This window comes from Cyprinus carpio, unplaced genomic scaffold (genome assembly GCF_018340385.1).
Source record: "Cyprinus carpio isolate SPL01 unplaced genomic scaffold, ASM1834038v1 S000006694, whole genome shotgun sequence".
Lineage (NCBI taxonomy): Eukaryota > Metazoa > Chordata > Actinopteri > Cypriniformes > Cyprinidae > Cyprinus > Cyprinus carpio.
This window is the reverse complement of record NW_024879306.1, coordinates 892,921-913,701: the sequence shown is the minus strand read 5'-3', so window position 1 is coordinate 913,701 and position 20,781 is coordinate 892,921. Positions and strand designations below refer to the sequence as shown.

The following is a 20,781-nucleotide window of genomic DNA, read 5'->3' as shown; positions in this document are numbered from 1 at the left end:
AATCTGGGGAATTAAAGACAGCACTGCGCACTCTAAACAAACATTGCCTCTCACCTCGCAAACTGCAATTTTGCATTTCACCGCTGTGCTCTCATTTAAAGCTAATCTATCAAAATTAGTCCGGTAAGGTCTCTTTGTCATTGTGTTACTCTCATCTCATTATAGTGGATAAACAGCAGTATAGCGTCGGTTGCAATCCTTTAGCAATATCATTTAATGTCAGATTCATTCAGCTTGGGCATACTCTCTGCGTTATGAGGGAATACTTTTGTGGAACAGTTGTTGTGAGAGAGAGGATTATAAGAGTATGCACAATAGAACAAACGCATTATGAGAGCATAAACGTTTTCCTATATTTATCCAGAGATCAGGTCTGTAGAACAGTTTGCTTATTTCCAAATCTCTATAGGCTTCCAATGGCAAATTTACTCTGCATAAGGGGACATAAGTGCTTCTGAAGCTGCATTTAAGGGTCTTTACACAGACTGTATAATTCTGCTCAGAAGTGGCATAAATGCATTTACAAAACAGCAATTGCAACTATATACGTTGATACTAGGAGATGAGATGGGTCAGTGCAGGCATAATTTAGTGTGACTTTTATGCGGCAGTGCATTTTTTACACTGAATATTGACGCCAGGCACAGAGCAGCCCTATTCATGTCAGTTTCCTAATTTACACTGCAAAGGTGGCATAGAAGTGCTTCTGCAGTGGCATTAGATTTCTTTACACTTTTGACTGTTTAATGCTGCTCAGAGCCGTGCCATACTGTAGATGCATTTACACAGTAATTAAAACTATATACTTTTGATTACTAGGAGATGAGGTGGGTCAGTTCAGGCATAATTTAGTCTGGCTTTAATGAGGGATTGCATATTTATACTGCATACTATGCAGGCACAGAGCTGCCTTAACTTTTCTGTTGCCTAATTTATACTGCGAAGGTGGCATAAAAGTGCTAATTAAGTGTCATTCAAGCCATCTTTACATAGCTGAAGTTAAGGCTGCTCTGTGCCTGGTCAAAATTATGTGTAAGGATGTAATGCCATATAAAGGCCAGACTAAATTAAGCCCCATATATCAACAGGGATACAATTGTATATGTGTCTGTGTAAATGGCATTTATGCCAGCTCTGAGCAGAATTAAACAGTCTGTGTAAAGATGCCTAAAAGAACTTCTGTGCCATCTTTGCAGGGTAAATTTGGCAGTAGATGTCTTTACACAAAGTATTTAATTCTGCTTGGTGGTGGCATAGATGCATTTACATAAAAATTGCAACTCCTTATACAAGGGTTAAGGTGGGTCAGAAACAGGTATAATTTAGTCTGGCTTTTTTTGCAGGCACGAGGCTGACTTAGTCTATCTGGGTTTTGTAACCCAATGAATTAATTCAAGGATCATTAATTGATTGTGAAGCCTGACACTTTGTTGTTAACTTACAGTAAGAAATGGTTCTGGGAACTAACCTGTAAAAATATATAACTTTTTTTATTTGAATAAAACCAAAATTGCAGCTCTCCAAACTGGGTTTGTAAAAATTAGGAGTGAGGTATTGCATTTAGTTTGTCAATTTCAGTATAAAAAACCAGTTGAGCCATTGAAAATCGTAGACAGCATGTGTCTGAGAGAGCGGCATTTTTTGTTCACGACCTGATTACAAATGCAACAACACATCATCAAACATTCAAAACTTTTTTCCAGCACCTCTAACACATGAAAACAAAAGACATGCCAGAGCAGTTTCATAAAGTGGGTGTGGACAGAGAGAACATCTCTTGCTGACTTACCCAAATTGGGACCATTTAGAAAAGTATGGCGAAAATCAAAAGAATACTGTGAGGAACACACGAAATATCAACTAGAAAACCTAGCATGAATTAAATGAAAGCAAGCAGGACAATGTTAGACAGTAAATTTCCTGTGCCATATTGAGGCAAAATCAATTTATTCCTTTTAGCTAATCACTTGACACCTGTCAACCCAATCATTTTATGAGTGCTGTCACCTCATGCCACATTATGTCAGGAAATACCAGTAATGGGAAAAAAGAAAAAAAAAAAGAAAAAACAGCATGACTATCAAATGCAATTTCTCATTAAGTGACTGCATAGATAATACACAAAGGCAACATTTTATTATTCTTGATATTTTTATCACACCCTTATATTTCCAGTTTTGTCTTAATTTACTATCACTTTTTATTTTTGAGAAACAGAATGTTACAGAGCTTCTGTTTTTCATACAAGAAAAGTGTAGATTTATTACAAACCCAATTCCAAAAAAGTTGGGACACTGTACAAATTGTGAGTAAAAAAAGGAATGGAATAATTACAAATCTCATAAACTTCATATTATTCACAATAGAATATAGATAAAATCTCAAATGTTAAAAGTGGAGACATCTTGAAATGTCATGCAAATATATGGCTCATTTTGGATTTTCATGAGAGCTACACATAACAAAAAAGTTGGGACAGGTAGCAATAAAAGGCCGGAAAAGTTTAAATGTACATATAAGGAACAGCTGGAGGACCAATTTGAAACTTATTAGGTCAACTGGCAACATGATTGGGTATAAAAAGAGCCTCTCAGAGTGGCAGTGTCTCTCAGAAGTCAAGATGGGCAGAGGATCACCAATTCCCCCAATGCTGCGGCGAACAATAGTGGAGCAATATCAGAAAGGAGTTTCTCAGAGAAAAATTGCATTGGACATTTTTAATTGAACACACACACACACACACACACACACACAAAAAAAATGATTCTGTCTCATGTCGTCTTTGGACCTTACACTAGGGGTGAACTGATCTTAAACACTCTATCTGGCGTGGTTACCCAGCCTCTTTATCTTTTTGCCCCATTGTCATTGGCAAAACAATAATCTGAACTCTAATGAATACAATAAATAAAGCTTGAATGCAGTAAATCAGTACAAGTACAGCTCTCATCAAAACAGGCCGTGTGTATGTGTGAGTAATACTCTGACACCATCTCTGCCATCAGTCATATCCTGCACTAGACCATTCAATTACACACTCTTTGTCTTAATAGGTTGGAATTTGCTCCAGCGCAAGCCACTCGTTTTACAATTCCCTGTGGGATTGAAAAGTGGATTGATTTTCCAGAACAAGGAACGCAAGATAGAAGATGAGTATTTGTTTATGTGTATGTCAGTGAGGGAAACAGAAATAGAGAACGAGTCTATTTTAAGGTCTTAAAAACCACCCGGATGTAGCCGAAACAAATATGGTTGCCACTTTTATAATACCGCAAGCCTGCAAATGATTGTAAAAATGAGGGCAGGTGCTGTCCAGGACATTTAATCCTGATTCATTGTCTTGTTTGTGATTACATGACAATACAGTAAGTGGAGGTTTTGCACCCTCATTTAAACAGTAGAGCAGTGTAGCAGATGAGCAGACTCTCCTTCAGGGCCTCGACCTTCTCTCACAAGCAGCCGTGTGGGAATTAAAGCTGAAGTACACGACTGCAGTTTTGATTAAAAGTTTTGATTTAGTTTAAACTCTTTCCCATCCAGAGCAGTGATGCTTCATTGCAGGAAGAGCAAAATCAAAACCGGTATGAGATAGCCCATGGTCACACGGCAACAGAATATGTTTTTTTATCCTCTTTCAGAGTGTTAAACACAGTTTTGTTTACAAACAGTTTGGTAACAAATGAGTGATAACTGCATTCTGTAACCGGGTTGACTATGTTAAACATTCAGGACTCATCTACTGTAAATGGAAGGTGTAATATATACACTGCCAATCAAAGGTTTTTTTCAGCAAGGATAGATTAAATTGATCAAAAGTAATTTATAATGTTACAAAAGATTTATAATCCAAATATAATATCTTACCTACTTTTTAACAGAAGTGTTATATTTTAGATAATAGCTGCAGTACAAAGAAAAATTGTTAAATTACAATTTATTACAATTTTCCTGTTTTACATACAATTACATACATACATTCTGCACCCTGCTTGTGACCTTAATTTAAATTAAATCAATATTCAGGAATTTAACTAAAATGTAAAAGGCATTATCAACCCTGGAAAGAGCAGGACAATTTGGGAGTCACACATGTTAGTAAAAACAAAGTAAATGCCAAACACTGACTATGTGAAGATGACTAAAGAGACAACCAAAGAAATATCAAGTTTTTTTAAATTTAAGGATAGATTACATTATATATAATAAACAATATACAATATAAGCTTATGCAGAAGCAACAACAGAGCCTTTCCACAAGCAGCGATGCCATCAAAAGGTCTTCAATCATAATTACCAGTTGTGCCCTGCTCCCTGCCCCTATCCACTAGTACATTTATGAGCCCGTAAGGTCTCTGTGATCGCTGCAGAATCTTTTAAAAGAGTTGCGCACTGAAGTCAGATGGAATAAAACCTTTACTGTGACCCAATCAATGTGACAGACAGGCAGTAATAGAAGCCAAAGAAAGGCTGAGTTTACACCACCTGTGAAAAACACCATCTCCATGGCACATGATGCTGGAGGCCCACTCCTATTAGAATGCAATCACACTATGCATACTTCTAATTGGGCCAATTGTGGCTCATATACAAGAGGGACAGTGCAGAAACAAGTAGGATAAACACCTGGTTAAATTTGATAAATTAATTTGACATATTACAGAGCTGGAATTCTCTCTCTCTCTCTCTCTCTCTCTCTAAATTACACCTTTTTTTCTCAATTCCCATATGGCAATCTTTAAAAGTCTGTTTGCCTTTCACTGAAGTCAATTTTGTATCAAGTGAGGCCCTGTTTCATATCACACGATACTCCACTGCCAATGAGATTGAGCAGCTCCTGTATTTCTCTGTTGAGTGTGTGCGTGTGCGTGTGCGTTTGTCTGTTTAGCAGACAGAGCAGGTGGATTGTCGTTCTCTCCAGAGGGATATCAGCCTTGACAGATGAAAGGAACGGCATTGTGGGCCGGCGTGGCGTTAAGTAATTGCCTTCTGACTCTACTGGGGATATAAATAGTTGAGCATGAAGCAAAAATTACTTAAAGTCTGAAAGATTTGCCATTTTTAGCCCTTTTTTTTGCTTACCAAACAAACTCCCCCACGAACAACATATATAGGAATTTTACAAACAAGTAAACTTTGCTAAAATTTGCATTTCAGACATTATAAGAAAGCCCAAAGTAATTCCAAAACTCATATTTCATCAGTACAAAGCATATAAAATGTTAAGGCACAAATTTGTAAAGAAATCGTTTGCCTGTACCAGTTCCCAATAATCTATAGACTAAATTATTTTTTCACAAAACAGATTGACTGATGTAGCCCAGTTTGTGAATAAAGCAGCCCGTTTTGTGAAAATCAGTCTAGCAGAATAATTTATGTCTATTGTATAGTAGAAAAATATGCAAATTCAGATGCAACCAATGTTAATACTTAAGTAATGATGTAAAAAAGAATCACTGCACTGAACTTGGTCGATTCATTGCAATTCCAGAACAAATCATTTAGTCCAGATTTTGTGTTTAAATGGTTCAGCAGATTTCATTAAAAAAATTGACTAAAAGGATTATTGGTTTACTAATTAGCCATTGCTACTGAATGCAATGGCAGGGCAAGCTTGCCAATTTTTTGCCCAATTTTTTCCCCCATATCCTCAGAGCCTGTGAGATTCATGCATGGAAACAGAGTACGAGTGAGGAAAAACATAAGTATAACAAATTAATTGGCCCCTGCACAGCTATGAATAAACAAAGCCAGGACATTTAGCCTAAATGTGTGAATATTCAGACTCTTGAGGGAGGAATGAAAATGCTCCCTAGAGCCAGAGGTAAGGGCCAGAATCTGAGTAAACACATTTAGCATTCTCCAGAAACCTCTTGCAGACCATGTGCTAATTGCTGCAATAAGGAATCAAGAGGGCATGAAGAACCCAGACAGCTCTTTCAATAATGTAATTAAGATGCAGAGCAATTAGCAAGTTTAAGCCTGCATGACCTACACATAGCAAAAGATACTTTTCCTAGCTCTTTAGGTTCTATTGCCTTTCATCTTACTCTGGAGAGGCCAGAGACTCCCCAAACCAAAAAACGGGGACCGTTTTATTCTTTCATGGCCTGTCAACCTCCATCAGGACTGAGATCTATACCCATGTGACCGAAACATGTACTCCACCAGACCTGGAGAGTTTGAACAACACAAAGTCAATGCTGACAAGCTCTATTCATCACACATCAGTAAAACCCCTTCAGACCAGATTCAACCATACTAACTCCATCAGAGCGAGAAACCATAGTGTCTAAACCATAGTGTACTTGCCCCCAACTCAGACCACCCAGATCAAGACCATGCAAGAAATATGTCAGAGTTATCAACGTGAATATTAAAAGTATGAGTATTCATGCAATAAACCATATTGTTGAAACCACAAAACTCTAAATCATGTTATTTACAGATTTCCCAGCTGAAACTCTCTCATCACAATATCTTGCGACACAGACAAGTCAGATCAAATGTTACATGATGAAAAAAAAAATGGAGGAACATTGCTGCTTGAATTTTGACTTGTGCCCTGTTCACAAATACAGCGATTTTTATCACTGGAGGTCCGCAGGTCACTGTATTATTGACTCCTTTTGGTAATACATTATTGATGGTGCTGTATTATTGGCCATAGTGTTTTTTTTAATATGTGATTGACTGGCTTAAAAGCACATATTATTGCATATAATATATATATATATATATATATATATATATATATATATATATAATCATATATATATATAGATATATATATTATATATATACTATTATATTATATATATATATATATATATATATAGATTTAGTTATTTTTTTTGCTGAAGGGAAAGTGTTTATGTATGTAGGAATTACAAATGCATAATAAAATAAATAATCATGAACAAGATAATGAGTTTTATTCAATGCACGAATCAAACAGTCGCTGAGAATATTGCATCATTTTTGTATTATATTGCTGCATGTGGGCCAAGACAAATTACACAGAATGGTGAAATTGCTCACAGTAACATTGGAACTCTTCTCTATCTTGCCTCACTTGACTACAGCATGTCACAGGAGACAGTTCACTGCCTTTAAGCCTATCAAAAGTTGCCAACATTTTATCAATGCTCATTTGCATAAAGGTACACTTTTCTCAGCTCAGCGGTTTTTGGACATGCCGACATTAATTGATTTGATTTGATGCTGCAAATCGCGATCCCATGATGTGAACCCCCCTAAACAGGATCAATGAGTATAGAAGTGGACTGAGAAAACTTACTGACAGGATCAGGTGAATCTGAGAAGCTTATATCTGTGGGTAAATTGCACACTGAATGACTAAAGACTAACCAATGCACTATTCAAACACACTTTTGTTGGCAGGTATCTAAAGCACAAGCTCACAGCATGAACCCTAGTGCTGTTGGTACCAACAAAACCATGTGTGCTGTTTATAAAGTAGCATTTTTCAACTTTTCAGAAAACAGTTGTTCAAAGTGTCAGGAGTGAATAGAGATGGTGTGACAGGGATTCTCTGAAGGAGTCTGACAACATGTCTTGTTATCTTTTTATCTTTAGTTTAAAAGGAAAGTGAAATTAGCAATAGTAGCAATCCCGCCTCGCCCAAACTCCTGCTGAGATCGGTGAAAGGGCACGGGGCAGACTGAGACTGCCATTTTCATTCCAAAACCTTCTACCTGTCTGAAAAGTTGCCTTTTGCTCAAAAAACCAGTGTGCAACAGTGGCATTCTTGCAAAAAGGCTTCCTTTGCAAGTGTATCATTGTTTTTTTTTTTTTTTTATTCCTTCCCGAACCACATGTTAAAATTGTCAGCCTTTGTTGAATGTCAGCGCAAACTGAGTCAAATTGAAATGTCAGAGGAAGATGAGACTAAAAACGGAAAACGAGACAGAGCAGATGTGCTGAAACGTCAGTGTAAAAGGTTGGAATACACTGGCTATTTTCCTCATTTAGCCTGCAAGCTTTACTTTTACTCAGAATCTTTCAAATGGTGTCCTTTCTGTGACATAAGGGATGGTCTAGCCTTCATAGGGAGTATTTAATTTATAAGCAAAAAACTCAAGGGATTTTATCTATATTGGGAGCATTAATTTATTCTCTCTTGGGATAGAAATGTGACAAAATGTTTGTCTACAAAGAGCCTAGAAACTAGAATCTAGGAGCAAAAGCCCTAAATAAGAAAAGAAGGCCTTTGGCCTACATGTTTGTTCTTTTAAACTTTCTTACTCAATCAAATAAAATTAAATTAACTGTTTTCACTATGGATAATAATAAATGTTTCCTGGAGCAACAAATCGCACATTAAAATGATTTCTGTAGAACATGTGACACTCAAGACTGGAGTAATGGTTGGTTTTGTAACAGACAAAATCAAAATAGTTTTTTTTTTTTTTTAAGTTATTTTAAATTGTAATACTGTTTCACAATATTACTGTTTTAACTGTATTTTTAAATTTAATGATTGCAGACTTGGGGAGCATAAAACATCTTTAAAAACATTAACATTAAAACATTAAATAAAGTATGCATACATATAACAAGACCCAGTGGGGCTGTTTCAGTTTCAGTGAGGTCAGTCATGTCCACCTCTTCAACATAAAAATATTTCACTGGCTTAAACCACTATAGGCGGTCCATTGAGTCTGGGCATTCAGCTACAGTACTTTAGCATATACAGTAACTTAGTTTCCAGGCTGAAGTCTGTTTCATGTTTTTAAGAGACTATCAAAATAAACTGAATACTGGACTCTCAACTAAAACATCTACTATAAAATAATGGTTTGCAAAAACCAACAACAACAACAACAAAAAAGACAACAACAAAAATCAACAACAACAACAACAAACATTATTTTACAGACATACAGACTTTGGAATGGTCAATGATGAAAGATATTTTTGCACCCAGAAGATATAATTACAGCATCTTGATAACTAGACTATGCTAACCGGCCAAATCTTGACCCACTGGTGGCACTATGCCACTACTCAATAATTAAATATAATGAGAGAAAAATACTGGGTGCTACAAAATAATATAAACACAAGAAACAGAAAACACATCTTTCCCTACTGTTAAGTCCTCTGGTAGTTGAATGCAACAACAAACAGCATTACAGCTCAGTTTGATTGTGTAACAACTGAAGGAATAGTTCATCCAAAAATGAAAATTAGCTGTTTTATTTACTCACCCTCAGCCAATTAGCAGGGATGGACCATTGTTTTTGTTACATAAGACCCCAATATATCATCGGGAGATGCTGTTATTAATATTGTGTTTCTTGTACCTGTTTCTTTTGACTCTCATGGAACCCAAGTTATGGAACCCATTGACGTGCATTTTATAAATCAAAAGGAGCATAGATTCAGCTATAAAAAATCTCTTTAGTGTTCTTCTAAAGCAAAAAAAAAATATAATAATAATAATAATAATAATAATAAAAATTCACATATCTAGGATGGCATGAGGGTGAGGAAATTAACAGCAAATTTTCATTTTTGGGTGAACCATTCCTTTAAATCATTGACTAAAAACAGTAGTTCTCAACTTACTCAATGAAACTGCAAGTCGTTTCTTTCATCAAGTCAAATTGAAAGTAGTGCAATTAGATGCAAGTAGTGCGAACTAGAATCATTAAAGTCCCATTCCTAATCAAAAAGAGACTATTTCTGCTTCCACTGGGAATGAACAAATATCCAAATTGCATAAAATAATGCACAATGAAATTAAAAAATGCTCACGACTGTAACCAAAACTGAAATTGTGCTCAGAGTTTCTTCAATTAAATACTGCAATTATCCATTGTGCTATTAACAAATGACACCAAAAAATAAGTGCCACAGTTACTAAAGGTGCATCCAGCCCTAATTGAGCTAATTATACTGCTGAAAGTTTCTCCCAGCTTTAACTCCCAGTCTTAAACATAATTTTTTCAAAAAACAACACACTCACCAAAAGCTGTGAGAAACTCCTCCTCTGGTAAGGTGTTCGTCATCGTTTAACATCATTATATTTGAACAGATCGAACAGAGTGCATTCTGATGTGGTCCTGCTCAGACCTTCCTGCTTGACGACCTGCATGACAACAAATTAAAGATCATTAAATTCAAAGCAGAACCTACTGTAGGATGCTTAACAAAGCAAATGTTTTTGGTGTGCTGAATGTAGCTTATGGTAATACTGATAAATGTTGATGTTCGAATTTTTAAGGGCATGTTTTGTTTACACAATTTTGATGCCGTCTTGGGGTCTCCACATGACGTCTGATTTAAAATCTCCATTCTGAAGCAGAAACACTACTCTAGTGTACCAGTCTGAATAATTAAAGATGTGATTCCTATCTGCATTTCAGGCATTGTGAATCCTGTCAGCTGGCAAACATCCAGAAAACTGAGCAAGATTTTATAACAGCCTTTATGTTGGAAAAAACATGAGGGATTACTGTAAAACATTCTATCATACATTCATCCATGCCAGAAATATGTTGATGGTAATTACAGTTAGTGAAAGAAAGCCAAAGGGTTTGTTATGATGCCTGTTAGGGGTTAGATTCACTGTGGTTTACAGTTGAGATTTTGAAAATGCCTTTATCATATGCATATGAACAATCATAATTAACTTATGAAATAAATGATATATCCACACATAAACAGATGTGATCTTAGGACCATCTCCTTAAAGCTTTGTTTATGCCAGTGCTTAAGGTTGACCCGAACTAACCTATATTATTACTAAAACCAAACCTGTGTGTTCAGATTCAATCCTGTCCTTTTATTATCTTTTGTTGCAAATGCTAATCCTCTTATAGAGACTTGATACCAGCTCGGAAACTGACAGGCAACCTTCACTTTGACCTCTTTAGCTATGCAGTTTTGATTTACTATTTATTTATAAGACAAAACAAGCAAGCAAGCAAGCAAGAAAGCAAATTTCCAATGCTGAAATTTTCAATGTACCAGGAGCTGCATCTGCATGCTGCAATGCTACAGGGGATGTCAAAATAGTTTTTTTCTAATGAATGACTACACACAACCAATCCACCGTGCTAAAACATGAAAATCTCAGCTTTTAGGCACATACTTAATTTTTACACCTTCTAACACATCATTGGCTGGAAAAGTGAAGTTTTGAGCATCATTTGTTTGAAGTTTGATATTTTGCATCTAATACAGTGATGCACACATTTTAAAGTGTGTCTTAAGCATACAAATCGAGTCCTCAATTAATGTCTTATGAAGTAAAAAGCTGTGTGTTTCTAAGAAACAAATGTAACAGTTTTAATTTTAAATAATTGCTTTTGTCTAAAATGTGAGTCATTAAAAATGTCTTGATGAATTTGCTTCTTACAAACACTGCTTTTCACTTCTCAAGACGTTAATTGGTGGACTGGAGTTGTGTAGATTACTTGTGGATTATTGTGTGATGTTTTTATCAGCTGTTTGAACGCTCATTCTGAGGGGTGGCACCCATTCACTGGTGAGCAAAGTGATATAGGCTGCATCTTGGATGGCCTGAAGGAGAGTAAAATGTCAGAACATTTTTCAATTTTTAGGTGAATTACTACTTTTAAAGCCATTTAGCTTTAAGCAGTTTCCAGCATGGTACAAAATGTATAAAATATGTTATTTGAATGTAAATACATTATTAAACTAATGATATGACATAAAAAAAAAGCACTCATTCAATAAGTCAGAAAGGCTTCAGGACTGTCCCATTTCACTTTCTGCATAACAAGATCATTTCAGGAGTACCAGAAAGACAATACTTGAGCAGAATACTAATGGATTTTTAATTGCTGTATTAGGACAGAAAATGCTTTGAATGTGCTGAAAGGCATTTCACTATATGTTCCCATTTTCTCTACCCACTTTTTCAACCCGTTTTAGCTTCATGTCAAAAGGCCAAGCTTTGTATTTCAGGGCCAGTCAACAATTTTGTCTCGATCTGACTTGCATGAAAAGAGATCTATTCTTCTTATGCCTGCGAATGAAATAACATATGCAAATGACATTAACATATTGCACAATAAAATTGAAATGGCTCACGCCTGTAACTGAGAGTGAAAGTGCGCTCAGAGTATTCTCTTTGGAGAAATATGAATAAATTCATATTTTGCTGTTGCCACCATATCTCTATGGACAGGTGTAATCTTTCTGCTGCAGGACAACGATAAATCACAGCTGACCTGGGATCAGTCTATGAGTGAATTTTAAAAAAAGAGACATGCTTGCTTGCTCATTACGGTTTTCAAATGAATGCAAATAAAACATGAGTTAAAGTGGTTCCCCAAGCCATTCTCATTATATATCAGATTCAAGCATCAGATATTGTATTACTGTAAACAAAACAAGATGCATTTGGACAAATGACTATGACTGGACTTCGAAAATGTCTTTTTTTTTTTTTTTAATCAAAATGTTAAAGGGACAGTCCACCCACAAATTAAAAACTTCTGTCATCATCCACACTATTTAACCTCATTCCAAACCAGTGGTTTATTTCTTTTGTAAAAGCCGAAGATATTTGTGTAAGTATTACTTTCGAAAAATGGTTATTAAGGTAAAATCAACATAGCAGAGGTGTGTTAAGAAGGTCAAGAAACGACACCTAATTTCAACGTCGATTAAACGGGTGAAAGATAAGAAAGATATTGACTTTGCAACAGTCTTGTTCGGTCTTACCTGTGAGAGCTCACTGCTGTCAACTCTTCCATTACCATCTGCGTCAAAGCGCTTGAACATCATGTCCACCAGATGTTTCCTAGTTGCCATTTCGTTCTCGTGGCTGCCATGGTTACCCGGGGTCAAGTACCTCTGAGCATGCAAGTCCAACATCTTGGTCTTCAATTTTTTATAATCTCCCATATGACAGTTAAGTCATCTGCAAAGTGTTGGAGAGAGAAAGCTGGTCATATCAGTGTTTATATGGAGACGAATTCGTTGTTCACAGCAGCATTACTAATTCATCTATAAGTGTTACAATATGAAGCCCGATTTCAAAAATAGTTGTGTAAGAAATCTAACAGGTTTGGTATATAAATAATGCTGCAATTTGCAGATTTTTGTGGATCTCAGCAAGAAGCTTCAAAAGAAATAAATGCTTTAGTTTTACTGTATCCAAGACTATAGTGATTGTTAAAGAAAATAAACACACCACACACACACACACACACACACACACACACACACAAACAACCACACACACACAAACACACACACACACACACCCACACACACACAACACACACACACATATTTAGTACTAGATTATTTTAGCTAAAGAAATCTAGTGTCAATGATGAATGACAACCAGGTTATAAATAAATAATAAAACAGTATTCAATAAAATTAACATATGTTGAGAAATATTTTTTTTTTTTTTTTTTTTTATCTGCACGACTGTGACTACCTGTGGTTTCGAACAAACAGTGTTATTATTAATTAAAATAAAACAAAAACAAATGGAACCGCCATCATAATTCTATACAACAGTTGTCAATATATATGAAGTTAATATTACTGAACGTAACTTTACATAAAATTGACACAACTATTGCTATAGTTCCCAAACAAAGCCTCCGCAGAACAGTGTGCATGTCTTCAAAACAAAAACACGGTTGGGTAATTTCTGTCTGAATGATTTTCAGCGTTTGAAAGAAATGATTCAGTGAATCACTCTATAACAGTCAAGCGTTTCATTCCTGAATGAATCAGCATTTTTAAACAAATCTTTTCAACGAATGATTTCCACTTCTGAAGACAGTAACTTGCCGTCACTCACTGATGTAATTCTGCGATTGCCTACAGGATTGTGTACTTTTAGATGAACATTCATTAATATCAAAAAGACAACAAACACCATACATTTAATGACAGAAAAATTCATTGATACAAACTCTTATTTATTGGCCAATCATTTACAGCGGATCAAAAAAATGACCAAAAAACTACAATGCTGCCGTTGACAGTGCTAATGGGCCTGCCAAACATGGCGGAGGAGGACAGACCTCTGTACATTACTCTCGCAATCATTCTCAGAGAAAGCATAAGCACTGGAAAGGGGTCTAGGGACGGACTTGAAACAGTTGACTGGAGAACAATGGCGGGGAAGGCTTGTAAAAAAAAGCTTTCGACATAGTTGAGATGTTTTCATCATTAATATGTAGCCTCAGGCTGGTTCAGCATGGCTTTTGGAGGAGAATTCCGATGTTGAGTTTTGGAGCATAAGAGTTGTATAATGAAAGGCAAGAATCAGACATGAAAGGTAGCCTCTTAGAGAGGGAGGGAAAAAGGAGGTTTGGAGGAAAAGCCAGCTGGTTTTTACGACTGTCAGGCTTAGATTCACGAGACATATGTCAAGTTCATCACAACAGCTCAGCTCCACATTAATGCAATCCACTAACTGCAATGTGTGTGTGATCTAACTGAGATATATGAATATAATATAGATATATATATATATATATATAGATATAGAGATAATATATATTATATATATATACGATATTATATATAATATATATATATTATGTGTGTGTGTGTGTGTCTGAGCCTGCTGTTGTATTGTGCTGACAGCTATAGCGTGCCACACGCACAAAGGCCTCTACTTTGACAAGCCACCATGGCAGGAAAGCTTCCTCCCTTTCCTTTAGAAATGGCAGAATGAAGGTAAAAGAGTGAATGAGGCTGTTCCTGATACCCGGCCGTGACCCTTTATATATGCCCAAAAGGGAGGAGAGGTTAAGGTCGTGTCGTCAAACCTGTGTGTTGTACGTTTCACACTTGCCACTTAGCATTCATTTTTGCATGTGGCAATGAAGGACTGCATGGTCTTCTACATATTCCGCAGAACTGCAGATGTGGGACTTAGTGAATTTCATGTGCATTAAATCCACCTGTGATTTGACAGCTGTACAGTTTCCCAACAATGTTGCAACCGTGCAGAAAGAAAAACTGTAAAATGGGTGGAAAGCTGGAGATTCCCTGAATCAGAGCTACATTAATGAGCTGCATTTCAACAGGAGCCCATCTGCCTGTGCATTGATTTTTCAGTGTGGACTGAAACTGTCTTGTATGTAGAAAATCTTGTATGTAGAAATACGCACCAAAGATTCAATTTTGCAGTACAGAGATATTATAGTAACACAACAGGGCGTTGGAAAAATAATGAATGACTTGAAAATGAAAAAAAATGAAAATGAAACCCACAGAGCCCATGCAATACTTTTTTTTTTTTTGGTCTTTTGTTTTACGTTGAGAACACTTAGTTATCTTGACTTAAAAGTTTTCTTGAAAAAAGATAACTTTTGTTGTGTTAAAGTTTAAATATTTGCATCTTCAGAGCTAAAAGTCAAACAGTTTCAAACAACAAAATTTCCAAAATAACTATAGTCAGTATGTTTGGATTTGTGTATGTATATGAAATTTATGGATAAAAATAAACAAACAAACACAACAAAAAACAAACAAATTAAAAACAGTAAGCCAATAAATTATTTCATGGTCTGTGCCGAAAACCAGTAATGGCTGATATTTAAGTTTATACTATCATTACCTAAATAAATCTATAAAAACGTTAGACAACAACCACAATAACAATAATTATTATAATTATAATAAAAACAACACCAGTACTAATATTAATAAATGGTATAGTTTTAAAATGTTACAAGTGAATCTAAGCCGCCTCACTGCTTTTAAAATGTCACCCTACAGTATCGAAAATCTACTGTTCATTTTGAATGAATTATTTCCCAGAAGTGAGTATATGTCACCAGTGTTACTGAACGTAGTTGTGTGTTTTAAGATTCACACTTAGGTGAGAATGGTTAGATGATGGCAACAAAAAGTACCAATATCACATGTCCAAAAATTGAGGGGAACGCACCATACACAATTCATATTTTACAGCAATTAATTACATTACAAACAAACTAAAAACAAACACGAAAACAGACACAAAAGCAGCAATCGAACATAAGATGATAACCCGACAGGGTAGTGATCCAGTGGCAGCCATAGGAAATTTTTTTTTTTCTTTTTTGGAAATGCATTGGAAATATCACTATATATATATATAATATATATCTATATATATATAGATATAAAAATATCTATATATATATATTATACTTATCCTCTCCAGATGGCCCCTACAAAAGTGCCCCCACAGATAGTATATATTAAAAATTCTCAAGAGGCTATAACTGCAAACACGAGTAATTAATTAAATTGCATTACAATTATTTAATATAACACACAGCATAAATAGTTTTCACAAGAACGAACAATAGTCTAGATAACCGGCGCAACTATACCCCTCAGATCAAGAGTATAAACTAGTGGTCTCATTTTTGCATACATGTAATTGTCATCGGACCCGGCAGTTGCATTTGTGAACCGTGGGCCACTGGAAAAACCACAAGTTGCTGTCATAATGCACATTCAAAACATGCACTTTCAGTCCTCTGTGGCATGAGAATGTGCCTCTGTTTTATAATATATGCTACATAACTGCCTCCCTTTGTCAGTATATCGGGTTGGTTTAACCAGTTATGGCAGTCGACAACGCCTGCCTGACAGAAATAGGTTTTTACTTTTATGTCTTAAAATGAGAAAAGAACATTGGTTTCCAAGTGATCTGTCTATAGAATCTCAACAATTTCCCTTTACAGACAAAGTCGCATTTCCCAAAGGTCTAAAAATGAACTCTCCCGTCCTTAGTGCCTCAACCTTCATCCCTCAGAAAGTTTCTTATGGGTGAGGGCTATTTAAATATATATTTTGCCGGGAATGGACAACACAAAGCTGAGGACCTCTAGTGCTATAGAAGGTTACTGATAGAGGAGCCCTATATCATGTGCAACTATTTTCTCATCTTCTCACCCAGAGTCCAGATCTGTGTCTGTGTTCCGGCAGAATTAAAGTATACCGGTTATAGCTCACATAGGACAGGTGCAGTTTGATGGTCGTGAAACGTGGCGGCCGGAGATAAAATCGAGTGCCCCACGGCTGGTTGCACATACTGATGGGGAATTCTGGTAATCATTTACTTTGCAAAAGTCCGGAGCTGTGACAAACAAGTTTGGTGATGGGCAATCTAGACACGCAGGCCAATTAAAAGTGTAGCCTTGCTGTCTACCAGACCTGTGGCTAGCTTCTGTTAATTAGAACCTGTTGGATCATTTAAAGGATTGAGAGCTAAGAAAAGAGGTCACAGCAATGTACAATGAACCCTAAAATATAGTCAGGTGACAGTGTATGGACAGTATTAGATTAGACAGTTTTAGAATATACATGACCTTGTTTATTCAAATCAATATTCTAGTTAATCTAATTAGATATATATATATATAAATATATTATATTATATATATATATATATATATAGATAATATATATATATAGATTATAGATGTATAGATAATGAATATATATATATATATAGATACAATATATATATCATATATAATAGTGTAAGTTGTAATTAAGTTTTTTTATTTACATTCTCCATCTCTCTCTAAAATGCACTGCAAGTTTAATTAGTTTTATTTGCTGTACTTTTTCCATTTAACTTTTAGTTAAAAGTTATGTTTTTTGTAAAGTTGTTAATATAATAACTCTGGTGTCTGTAAGATGTGTTGCACAAAAAAAACTAATTAAAACTTATTTCAGCCAATAGGAGGATGCATTAAATTGGTCAAAAGTGTGACAAGTACAGAGATTCTAACGTTACAAAAGATTTCTTTTTTCAAACGAATTTCTGCGATCCGTATGTATCACAGGAACATTGAGCAGCACCAACGGTTTTTCAGCCTTAATAATAAAAAGAAATGTGTGAGCACCAAATCAGAATATTAAAATGACTTTTAAAAAACAAGCTTGGTCAAGCCTATATTTAAATATAGTCCTTGATTATTTCTCATATAAAAAAAAAAAAAAAAAAAAACAAATTATCTATATCCTGTTTACTCATCTCATTTTAACGTTCAGAAACCGTTCAGATTATAAAACAGTATTCTAAATTTTAGGTTTTGATGGCACACAACCCTTAACTTCTTAAACTGTTCAGAATATGCCGGTATTCTTTGAACAAGCCATTACACACAATGCAGCGTTAAGCACCAAAGACATTTATTCCAATCCATAAAAAACCATTCTCACGTGGCCTGCGTGTGATTTACCCTTTGAAGTAAAACTTGACACGTCCAGGCAGCCCAGAGGAATGACACAGAGGAAAAGCAGGAACTTGAGTCTTTCCCTGTTTTGAAAGGGTTTAGACGGCCACCTGCGTCATCATATCTGCATGTTTGATCCACTGCATGTGACGCATGGGACCCTGATTCACTTGGGAAAACCACACTGGTAAATCTAGTAAGATCAGATTGAAATTCAGTCTCCTGTCCAAAGGTGGGTTTAGAAGTGGCTGCATTAATAAAAACCAGCTGAGGGCTCAGCTTAATTAACATTAATGACGACCATTTGATCATAGAGCTAATTACGAGGGAATAATAACCTCATTAAGAAATAATAACAAAAACGGCATGGTGGTGATTGATGCTGTAAGTTATTATTTTGGGTGAATATCACAGATAAAGATACCATTGCTCAGCTGAGATTGCATAAACAACACCATTAATGTTACGTGCTTCTTGACCTTGTCTGTCTACTTGATTTAAAGGACCCAAATTGAAAATTCTTTCTCATCATTTACTTCTCACCCGCATGTAATTTAAAAACTTGCATTCTTTCTGTGGCAATCACACACACACACACACACAACACACACCACACCCACAACAGGGCACACACACACACACACACACACCACACACACACACACACACACACACACCAAAAGAGATTTCAAAAGTTTTCAACTGTATTTGGTCATACATTGAATGCAAACGCAAAGTCCAAAACAACATGGATCCCGCTGACTTTTCACTGTATGGACAAAAACAACATTTATGACATATTTCATAATAAACGTTTCACAGAACAAAGGTTTGGAATAGCTTGCAGGTTGGAGGTAATTCGTGTTTGGATGAACTATCCCTTGTAAAAACTAACTGACCAGTATTCTATTCTTGATTGTGAACTATATGAGCTCCTCACCTTCATTTTCTGTAAGAAAACAGGCCCCTTTTAGTTGTAAAATGTTTGAGCTACATAATAATAATGTATACCATATTAAATATTGTTTGTATTCTGTTTCATAAAATACACCCTCAAAATTGTGCTTATGTTTTTTTTCTTGTCCGTATTGTGATTTATTCAGCAAAGCTGAAATAGGCTATATACTGGTATATCATTTAAAATAAGACATGATATGAAGATTTTCTTCTTTGCTAGTGCTTACATATGCAGAGAGTGTGGTGAAATGAAAGCAAAGCAAGTTTTCGGTATTGCAAGTAGGTGCTGATTTTATGTAGATATTTTTATGCGTGATTTCACTTTTAACGAAGCCAAGATGTTTTTCTCTTTGCAAAATATTGAAAGCATATGGATAGATACCACAAACACATCTAAAAAAACAAAACACAAACAAACACCAACACCAACAACAACAACAACAAAAAGAATAATTAATATTTTTTTAAAGCTGGCCTTTAGGATCGGTACAACTTTAATGAATCGAGATTAACCCCTAAGCCAGCTGGAAATTGTCTTTACACTCCCTCGCTCCAATTCTTTTGTCCCTGTTTATTTTTTTCTGTAGCATTTTTGTGCATCCCTACTGGTAAACCTGAGATATTTTTTATATGGCTCTGCTGTAATTGATATTGGGTGAGCAGCCCCAGAGCTGTACAACAGCTGTAGATCGGTCTCGCTGTGTGTCATCAACCCTGTTTGAAAAACCAGCCTAACAATGCTGTGGTTAGAGTATGGTTTTTTAAGCATAGTAACTGATTTGAGCTGGTTTAGTGCTGGATCGCTGGAAACTGGGCTGTTATAAGAGGGCGTTGGATCTCAGGGATTTTTCTCGAGATAGGAGTACTCACCATCGGTCGGAGTCAGGGACCGAGGCACACTGGAGTGGACATCGCGTTAAACAGGCTTGGCGTATACTGCACACGATAGACCCGGCTTGGATAACCAGGAACTCAAGGACGGACTGTGCCAGGGGGCTGGGGGATTATGCTTGTCCAAAATACATACCGAGTAACTGGAGGGGCGCAGGGACTTGTGGCGTGGGGGGTTTGGGATGTTTGTTGGGTTTGTTGGGGGGTTAATCAGAGGGAGAAACCGGGGAGGGCTCACCCTGCGTGTAGGTCACAGGTTAGCAGTCCCGGAGTGCTCGCGTATAGGCAGTGCGAGTTAATGCATCACACCGCGACAACACAGCAGCACTGTTGCTGGGAGCTGTCTCTTCATTCTAGGCTAGCTCTCAGTCACAGGGGATGGCGATCCGCTCTTGACGGGCAACAGGAGCCAGTGCCATTGCTGTCAAGTTCTGGGCGGGGGGAAGAGAGAGGGCTCGGGCAGATAGAGTAGGACGAGGAGGTGGTCGTAGACAGCAATGGAATTAGTGGGTCATTGTGGACAGAGGAGGAGGCTTGCAGCGACGAGTGCTCGGAGGTAGCTACTTCTATGTGGCGTATGCCTCAGTTGACGCGACGCCAGCGATCTCAGCGAGCTGAGCTGGGTGATGTGAGAAGGTATTGAGAGTCATAGCAGACCAGCAGGCAATACAATCTACCCCACTGGATTCCATTCGTTGAGGGAGATTGTGGAAATGTG

At 36.5% G+C, this 20,781-nt stretch overlaps 1 protein-coding gene across 1 annotated transcript in view; it reads right to left on the bottom strand.

Annotated features, from left to right (window-relative positions):
• LOC109101598 (follistatin-like 5) overlaps positions 1–20,781 on the bottom strand; it is a 107,309-nt gene that overhangs the window by 38,537 nt on the left and 47,991 nt on the right. The window contains 4 exon segments of the mRNA XM_042755402.1: positions 9,992–10,013; positions 10,015–10,038; positions 10,040–10,114; positions 12,721–12,909. Of these exon segments, the coding sequence (XP_042611336.1) occupies positions 9,992–10,013; positions 10,015–10,038; positions 10,040–10,114; positions 12,721–12,909 (310 nt within the window).